The sequence below is a fragment of the Malurus melanocephalus genome, unplaced genomic scaffold, assembly GCF_030028575.1.
Source record: "Malurus melanocephalus ecotype Western Australia unplaced genomic scaffold, MMel_1.1 scaffold_241, whole genome shotgun sequence".
NCBI classification, from domain to species: domain Eukaryota; kingdom Metazoa; phylum Chordata; class Aves; order Passeriformes; family Maluridae; genus Malurus; species Malurus melanocephalus.
This window is the reverse complement of record NW_026623473.1, coordinates 990541-999926: the sequence shown is the minus strand read 5'-3', so window position 1 is coordinate 999926 and position 9386 is coordinate 990541. Positions and strand designations below refer to the sequence as shown.

General features: G+C 36.2%; 1 protein-coding gene across 1 annotated transcript in view; it reads right to left on the bottom strand.

Moving 5' to 3' along the window:
* Positions 1 to 9386, bottom strand: part of ZDHHC2 (zinc finger DHHC-type palmitoyltransferase 2) — a 34936-nt gene that overhangs the window by 5669 nt on the left and 19881 nt on the right. The window contains exons 7-12 of the mRNA XM_057375179.1: positions 6329 to 6449; positions 5357 to 5489; positions 3016 to 3142; positions 2754 to 2846; positions 1576 to 1685; positions 945 to 1022 (exon numbers count right to left, since the gene is read on the bottom strand). Coding sequence (XP_057231162.1) covers positions 982 to 1022; positions 1576 to 1685; positions 2754 to 2846; positions 3016 to 3142; positions 5357 to 5489; positions 6329 to 6449 — 625 coding nt within the window. The 3' untranslated portion in view covers positions 945 to 981. The remainder of the gene's footprint in view (positions 1 to 944; positions 1023 to 1575; positions 1686 to 2753; positions 2847 to 3015; positions 3143 to 5356; positions 5490 to 6328; positions 6450 to 9386) is intronic.

The window sequence follows — 9386 nt, the reverse complement described above, 5'->3', positions numbered from 1 at the left end:
ACGGCAMGTCCAGGAGTCACATCACACATCAATGAAGAACACCCACTTGAGGCACTTTTTCAGGATGACTGAAAAGGTGCTTCCAACAGCAAAGAAGAAATGACCTAGCTGGAACAACTCCTCCATACCAATTATCTGGCATGCAGAAATTCTTAGGGTTGGAGTCAAACTTTCTACATAGTTTTAAWTATGAAATAGTTTCATTCCATAAGCTTTGGTGGAATTAGCAATAATCAAATATAGGAGTGAATATGATTATGGTGTTCATTCTCCACAGCCCAGGATCAAGGTACTTCTTATGTACCTAACAGAATTTACCAGCTGCTTCTCAAACCTGCCTTCTGAGAAGTATGTGTTGCAAGATATTAATTCAAGAAATCAAGAAAATCTCAGCTGTTTTTGACAATTGGTGATCAAATGCTCAGGAGGTCATTTGGACACCTTTTGTCATCAGCAGGCAGCACATTTTTACAATTAAATAGGATGCAGCTCAGTACCTAGCTCAGAGAAAGACACTAATAATTTATATATTAGACTAAATCATTTTTGCTTCATTATTTGATAGACTTTTACCTCTTTTAGCAGACCAAGCTATGATCTTTGCATTCAGTGTTAAGAACCAGCCTAATTTTCAAAGTTAGCATTAAAATATTGGCTGAACAGCTTGCAAGCTCACAATTCAGTATCTTTCTAAAGAAAGGGAATATTAATATATTGGACTATTACATAAAAAACAACGAGGATAAAGACTAAACAAATTTGCAAACAGGACACATCAAGAAATAAGAGTTTTAGTTTGAAATGATGAATTCATATGCTACTACTCATGGTAAAAAAATAAATTGAAGAAAAGATAATGTGTTTTAGAAACTTTTTTTTTGTGCATTCTTCAAGTGGTAAGGAATCATTGRATGAAATATTAAGTACAGAGAACATTAACATACCTTTCCTTACATACTCAGATGTTTCTTTTAAGGGAAATTATGTTTCATTTTCCATGGTTAATGCAGGATTGCTCATACCTTAAAAGACAAAAAATGGTATTTTCACAGGAAAAGCTCTCATGTCTATTTCAGCAAACAATATAATCTCGAATTAACAATAATTTTAATGTCATTACACTATTACCAAGTCTTTATTTTTTGCTCTCATGTCTATTTCAGCAAACAATATAATCTCGAATTAACAATAATTTTAATGTCATTACACTATTACCAAGTCTTTTTCTCTCCTGTGTCTATTACACAGCTTTTCACGAGCTGCAAATGGGTGTTACCTCTTTTATTATCAATTTGTTGTCAAAGGTGCTATCAGGCCTACCTTAAAAAAATTATTAGCACCAGCTGGTATGAGTGGTCTCAGTATCCCTTGGTCAGGWTTAACTGGGAAAGGCACAGCAGCTTGGCACACAGAACTTTCTTCGAGCATGCATTTAAAATAAGCTTTGTGAATTTTGGTTCATGAATACAAACCATGTGACCGTGGTTATTGGTTATATTGATCATATTGTTACAATATATGCTCCAAAACTAGTTTATACAAGACAAATCMCTGCAGCATAAGTCAGCCCCTTACCAACTTTCCCCTTTTCAGCCTTTGCACCAGTTTCTGACCAAGACTGTGTATCTGTAAGTAGATGGCTCTGGGAATCACGCAACGGCTTTGCAGGAAACAGATGGTTCTCACTGTAGTGCCAATAAAAAGAACATTAGTGAACTGCAGTAATTTTTCAGCATCTTACCACGCATTACAGTCTGTCATACGCAATATTTTCCTTCCCTCACCTTGCTTCTGATGAATCACTACCTTTTATCATTACATACGTTACACTGTAGTTGTCACAAATGCAAGCACAATCTAAAAAGTAACTCCATAGCACAGAGATTTTTAATTTGACAGCTGCTGTATATTAATGCATGTACTTCAGCCCCAAATGCACTCTGCCCTATATTCTTCTTCACTACAACAAATCTGTCGTGATGAATAGTGGAGAGAACATCCCAAAAACCTCTTTCCTAATGTAAGCTATGGAATGCTGGGGTAAGATAAAGTGTCAGTAAACAGCAAGCTGAAATGTCATATATTTCTGTTATGAATGAAAGATTGTCAGTATGATTCCATTATAATTTCTGAGCCACATATTCAAGTCCACTAAACTTATCACACTTTTCATTGTATAAATGTTTCAAAAAAGACACAGTATCAATTTATTTAATGGAGAACATGCATACTTTTCAAACTTTAAAGATGTCATGTCCATTAAGGATAAGAATTAATAAAATATTTTCTATTATCAGCAGAAAAAACACTTACTATTCAGCTTCCTGTGTTTTGGCATAAGTGCCATTAGGGATTCCTTTATGTGAAACAGCTTTCACCAGACAAGAAAAAGCAGGCTTCCCCAAAAGCCATGCAAGGTAATGGATCTCTGTCACAGGCACACTGACTAACCATCTCATATGTACGCAGAACAGAATGCTGCTGATACTGAATGTTAGGCAGGTGTGGAAAATTCAGGTCCTGGGATGCCACTGAACCAAGACAAAACTCATCAGGGGAAAAAAAAAACCCACCTCATTTCCATAAATTTAAATATAAATTTGAGGATTATGTGATTTACAGATTAACTGTTTAAAATCTGATTTGGATTTATTAAAAGCTTACCAATTTCAAGTATATTATACATAATTTTGTTTACGTGTGCACAGGAAAAAAAATCTACTATTTGAAATGAGTAACAAAAAGCAGGTTACTTTTTGGATGTTGAATTAAGTCCACCAGGTGTGGAAGCCTGCTCAGGATCCTGGTTAACAAGACAAGTTGGAAAGGAGCAACCATCCCCTAAACTGAAAAATTCAGAATTAGTGTCATACATACAAAAATACTATTAACTTTGAAGAACTAATTTTATTAAAGTATGGCTACATCTTATTTCAGAAAACTAAATATCCCCCACACTTTTTGGATCCCGACAATTCAACAGTTTAAACAAATGAWGCATTAGAAATAGCATACCTTGAAAACACAGGCAGCAGCCAGTATTTTTTCTCATCACCAAACACCTGCCTTAGGTTTTTGCTGAATCCCAAGCTAAAGCCATTCTTATCTGTTCTGTGACGAAATATAGGAGCTCTGAATACCTCTTAAGAGAAAAAGATGAATTAGACCTCTTTGCAAGTTAGCATGTTTAAGTCTCACAGCAGTACTTAGGCAATTGCTCTGCGGGTACCATCGTCCAGGAGGAAAGGCTGCACTGCCAAATGACTGAGAAAGAGAGGGCACTCATGGAATCCAAAGTCCATGCTATACAGACACATCTGCAAGTCTCCTTCACCCATCTCCCTCATCAAGTCAAGGAAGAGAGAGGAACTCAGTTTTTAAGAAGGYATAATATGTTTATATGAAGATTTTAGCAGGTGACTATACCACAGAGAGTATTCAAGAAAGAAAACCCTAAACAAAGAGTTTATTACAGAGAGAGTAATGGAAAAGAAGAACAAATTAACCTACTTTAGTAGTAAAACTAGCTTTTCACGCCCTGGGGTATGAAAATACTGTGTGTTTTACCACTGCATAGAGAAAAATCTTTGCTCGTAGACCCGGATTATTCCCCCTGGACATCCAACCTAAATTTCTGGAGAAGAGAKCTAAATATAGCTTCAAGTGTTGCAAAGTGCCTGAAGCAGAAAATTCATTCACTTTCCACCAAGTGACTGATAGCCATTTAATTCCCTTAATTGGCTGTACATAACAAGCAAGCTATGTCCTGGTGTCCTGACAGTAGAGCTCCCACAAACCATGTCAGAGCTGWGACTGCAGTCAAACCTTAGCTATCAACTGCTGCAAATGACCTTCCACACGCAGTGTGCATTACTTACAATGGGTTTTAAAGAAGGGGGAAGGGAAAATGGGGGCACTCTTTTTGATGCCCATGTTAGGTGAGGAAAAGAGTTTTCAGGATGATTTTAGCACACTCACATTTAAAGCTATCATGGCTTCATGGCCAAATTATTGCATTTTTAAGGCTTTACATATTGAGCAATTTCCTGAAGTAAAATGGGAAGAGACACCCAGATCTTTTTGAGGTAACTRAAGTATGCAGGAAACATGTTATATCACATATATTTGTTATGAAAACATGAAATGTTGAATTAGAAGTGTAATGTATTACAGTTACCTCTGAAGAAATTCTTTTTCTCTAAAATTGTAAGATTAGTTTATAAACAGAACATTAATTTATTTCCATTCAAACAAGCATCTTTAATAAAGCTTTTCTCCACTTATACCTAGATAGAAATTAATATCAGTAAAAAAAATGTTCAAATGTTCAATGATTTGTTAGAATAATGAAGAAACTCAAAAATCCTAGAGGAAATCTTGAAGTAAACAAGCTTTCTTCCATTGATAGAGATATCTATTTTCAAAGTTTTCCATGAATCACCAAAAYCATCATTAATCATAATTAGCAAATCCAAAGGGAACTGGAAAAAACAGGTCAATTTACTGGCCTGCTTTAATTCAGCTTACATCAACAAGAAAASCATTTAAAGATTTATAAATTTTAATGACTATATTGCAAATTGGCATTACTGCACTTCAGCATGTAGTAGAGAAAATGCAGAAGATTTAAATGCCYGTTCTTTTATTTATTAAGATTTGTAATCAGACAAGTGTGCATTCAAGTGGAGGGAAATAATGGTTTAGCACTGCTTTTGATGCAGTTACTTACACTGCCTTGAAGTAGAGACACAGGACACCTTCTCTGAGATTTTTAAAATGAATCCATAACACAGAGTTCTTTCTCTGCACATGTGGGAGACAGTTCTCACAACTGTGAACTGCCTTTGGGATCTCCATTGTTCWCTTGCTGGTAAATATGGAAGCACTGCCTGTTCCTCTGTGACAACTCAGCTCTGACAAAGCTTGGGCTCTGCCTGGGGCAAGGGTGGGAGAATGAAGAGCTGGAGCCACTGCCCTGAGACACCAGATGGGAGCACTCTGACACCAGATGGGGGCTGGGAATGCCAAACAAGAATTGAATGTGCAAGCWTGCACTAGTGCATCTAAATATTTATTAAAAATTTATCTTGATTTTATATTTTTTTTTTTTAGTTTATTCAGTTTCTGATAACAAACTGTGTGTGGAAAGCAGTGAGAGGAAGAACAGAGGTTCACTTGTAACTCGTCCCTTTGGGCAAGAGGAAAGTGTCAGGGAGCAGCAGAACTCGGGAGCCTTCTCACCAGGATCCAAGGAACCTGAGCAGAATTGTCCATTTCTCCCATTACCCCTATGCATATAAGATACATATATTATTTATTTTTTGCTGTCAAACACAGAAGCATTGAATCTACTTACCTAATGTAGATTTATTCTTGCTGACAAGCCAACAGTGATATCCAAAGAGAGAAGACAAACTGACAGAAAACATAGCTGCAGCAAAGAATAAAAACATGATGTGGAACTTGGCTTGAGTATCAGGAAGGCCATTCTAAAAATTAAAAAAAAATATGCCATTAGAATTGGGGAAATAGCTGTTTAATTTGATTATTAATAATCCTCTATTCAGCCAAATCAAATTCAGCACACACACAAATACACCACACAACAAGAATATAAATRAATGAATTATACACCCTTAAGTACACACAGCCGTGCAATTACGTTGGTGACAGCATCTAAGTTAAAGAAACAGGCCGTTTCTTGGGACACTATAAATACAGAAGCAATTAATACAGCAAGAATCTGAAATTTACACCTGAAATTTGAAGCATCTTTTAGAGAAGGATAATTTGTCTTTACAAAAATTGTGTCATTTAATTAGCCTTATCAAAATAATGAAACCGTAAGTAAAATTTCATAAACTATGATAAAGATAAAAAACTGAAGGCTATGTTTATTAGATCTTTCGTACTTTTGTACAAATTTTTGTACTAGATTAATATGTAACGCCTTGAAATCTGAGAATGCCTTGGCTTGGAAGGGACCTTAAAGATCACCCAGTTCCCAACCCCCCACCATCGACAAGGACACCTTTCATTAGCCCAGGTTGCTCAAAGCCCCATCCAGCCTGGCCTGGAACACTTCCAGGAATGGGAAATCSGTAACTTTTCTGGGCAACCTGTTCCAGTGCCTCACCACCCTCACAGTAAATAATTTCYTCCTAATACCTAATCAATAGATGCCCTCTTTCAGCTCAAAGCCATTTTCCCATGTCCTTGTTAAAACATTCTTCTCCAGTTTTCTTGCAGCCCCCCCTTAGAATCTCAGACTTCTGGCAGAGCAGTAACTTCACACACTGAAACACAGTATGTAGATCAGGGTACTTACTGTCCAGAACTTGATAAAGTACTGCAAATCTGTTGCAGCAATGAAAAGACAATATAGTAGTGAGTAAGCCAAGAAGAGAAGAAAAAATTTGTAATTGGAGAATCCTACACAGTTGTTCACCCTGATAATAAACAAAAAAAAAAACAAAAAAACCACAAGTAAAAACGAGAAGCCATGGAAGTTTTCTTTGCTTTCATCCAATTTAAATTAGCCTTATTTACTCTAAAAACATTTATACCAGCATGTAAACCAAGTTTTGCTTCCTATCTCTGCCTCAGGCTACTGGACTGGATTCAGCTTCAATTCTCCAATTAGTGTAGTAATTCTAACCCAAACCAATAAACCACCACCGCCACCACAAAAAAGGCCAAAGAACATAGCAGGTAACATCACTTTCAACAGCTTACTGAAATTAAATTTTCACTTATGGTATGAAATTTGTTCTTGGCGTATCTGATGTAAATGGGATTGCAGTTAGCTGYTTTTTTTAGTTTGCAGCTAAGTATCCATGTTAAACCATTAGGCATACTGCGTGTCAACTGGGACAGTAACAAGGCAAGAGCAGAAATTTGATTGAATTTTTAGAGAATAAAAGCAAACTCATTTAATCCACATCCTCCTTCATTAATCATACTAAAACTTCTTAGTAGGATTCTCAAAYATAAGAGCATTCATAGGAGATTCCTAAAAATGTTTATATTTACATAAAATAACGAGAGAAAAGCTACTCTTGAATAGAAAATATTCCATATCAGTGGCAACACATGACAGGAAATAAAAGGCATTAGAAACAATCTAAATGTTAAAATAAATCTCATTTCATCATTTTCACTTATGGGCTTTAAGATCACCTGGCTCCCATTTGTAAAGATTTTATACATGATAATGAGCTGCTAGTATACATTATGATGATGAGGCTGCATTTGGTGCCATAGAAGCTTCCCACTAGAGATAACATATTTGGCATTATGAATTTTAGAGCTCTATTAAACATATAATGTTATTACACCCACCAAATGAAAAAAATTGGAGTGCTGCCCATGGGCAGTTTATTGGTAAACTGCTTCCTCTCTCATTTGGTGCATTGATAAGCTAATCAAAGTTATCTTTGCACTAACTTTGACAGAACTCTTCAGATGAGTCTAAAAAAACCTGATAGTGCTGTCAGAAATGTCAGCTAATTAAGAAAAGATGACATCCATAAAGATACTTGTATATTGATACATAATTGTAGGGAAAAAAAAAAAAGGAAAAAAGAAGTGTGATGAGGCACAACTTTAGCCTCCAAAAGTGTAGGACAAGTTACAGCAGCTATTCTCTTCTTTAGGGAGATGGTGCTGCTAATGGCAGGAGACATGCTAATCAGATAAGGCTAAAATCTTAAAACAGCAAATCAATTTTCACTGTCAGTACTGCTATCCGTTCTCAGGGTGGGTACAGGCTTTGGCCAGTTTGCTCTGTTTAGACAAAATGTAGCACCTTGGCTAAACATTAAATTTAGCACTGTCATTTAAACATGTGGCAATAGCTAAGCATTAGTATTAACTACAGCTAAGGACTCATAACAGGTTGTCCTTGTTAAAGAAAAGGAAGATATGTAAGCTCATCATTATTCTTATTGGAAAGTAAGTATAAAATTCTCCATGACAAAGTGGGTTATATTCATTAAATAGGTCAAAATAAGCAATTCCATGATAACTGCAAGGAATTCAGCTTCAAATTTTCTGTGAGAACCCTAAATTCCTTTCATGATATTTATTTTAGAACTGTTTATACTTAAAACACTGCTTGATTTGAGAAAAAAAAAAACCAAACAAACCAAGCAAAATGTTGTTCCCCAAAGATCAAGTTTCTTGAATCAAAGATATTTATTTCTAGCTGTTCTTTTGCACTATGGCTTGTAGCACATGTGTCAAAATAAACTTGCATAAATTATGCTCCCTTCAATTTTGACAAGGTCTCAGACTGCAGAGATCTCACTGGAAAAGAATAGTTCATGAGAAGATTTAAGAGAAAAACATGAAGGTTTTGTAATTGTACTGCTTGAGCATGTAGTATCAAATCATAAACCCYGGTGGTTAGATTTGAAGTCTAACATTTATGAGAAAGAGTAACACTGATAAATATACCAACAACWGGCTAAATAATGGTATTTTACTGCAGTGAAACATTCATACAGTCAGAACAGCCCAGAATAACGATTTGGATTACAGCTAACATTTTAAACACTTCGTTTTCAAGCACAAAAAGCATATACATCCTTCCTGTCTGAAGAGTTATTTTAGTGAAAATTCCAGGAAGAGAAATAATTTACAAGGCACTGAAGGTGATGCAACTCAGTTAACAAAAAGCATCACAGAATCCAGGAGAGGCTGACTATTTGTATTACTCAAAAGATAATGTAGAGATATTTCAAATTATTCCTAAGGTGTTGCTAAATGCACCTTGTTAGTACTAAGAGTGTCACAYACAAACGGTATTTTTGGTGATGCCTCAAGCCATTGGATTCCCACCTGCATCTCCATCTGTATACAGTGAGCAGCAGCAGGAATCACCAATGCATCACTTCAACCTTTTAGAGTAGTTAGTGGGCAGTAAGCATTAAATATTTCCGTTTATCACAGCGCTTCCATTAGCGCAGGAGTGRCAGCCAAAATGAAGCCTCCCAGAGAGCAGAAGACAGCTGACTTGGGGGCTAGGACATGACAGCCTTTCATTACCTCTGCCTTCCAAATGTTTCATCTTACTTTCCATAGGTTATTTTTACCCATTCTCTCTCCAGAAATCCTTCTCCTAGCAGAATATTAAATTAGAGAGAACTCTCTTTGCTGTTTCCCTGCTCTCCCTAAGTTCTTTTCCCCTTCCTTCCCACCCAACTTGCTCCCATCAAAAAAACCCAACATGAAAAGGAAAGCAGAACCTAATGATGTTCACAGAGCCTAAAACCCACCAATTTTACTGAACTGTACCCTTATATTTGTTGGCAAGATAGCCATATATTTCCCTAAGAACCTTTGAACATGGGTCTTTACACAAAACTATAAAGGTTGAGCAGCAC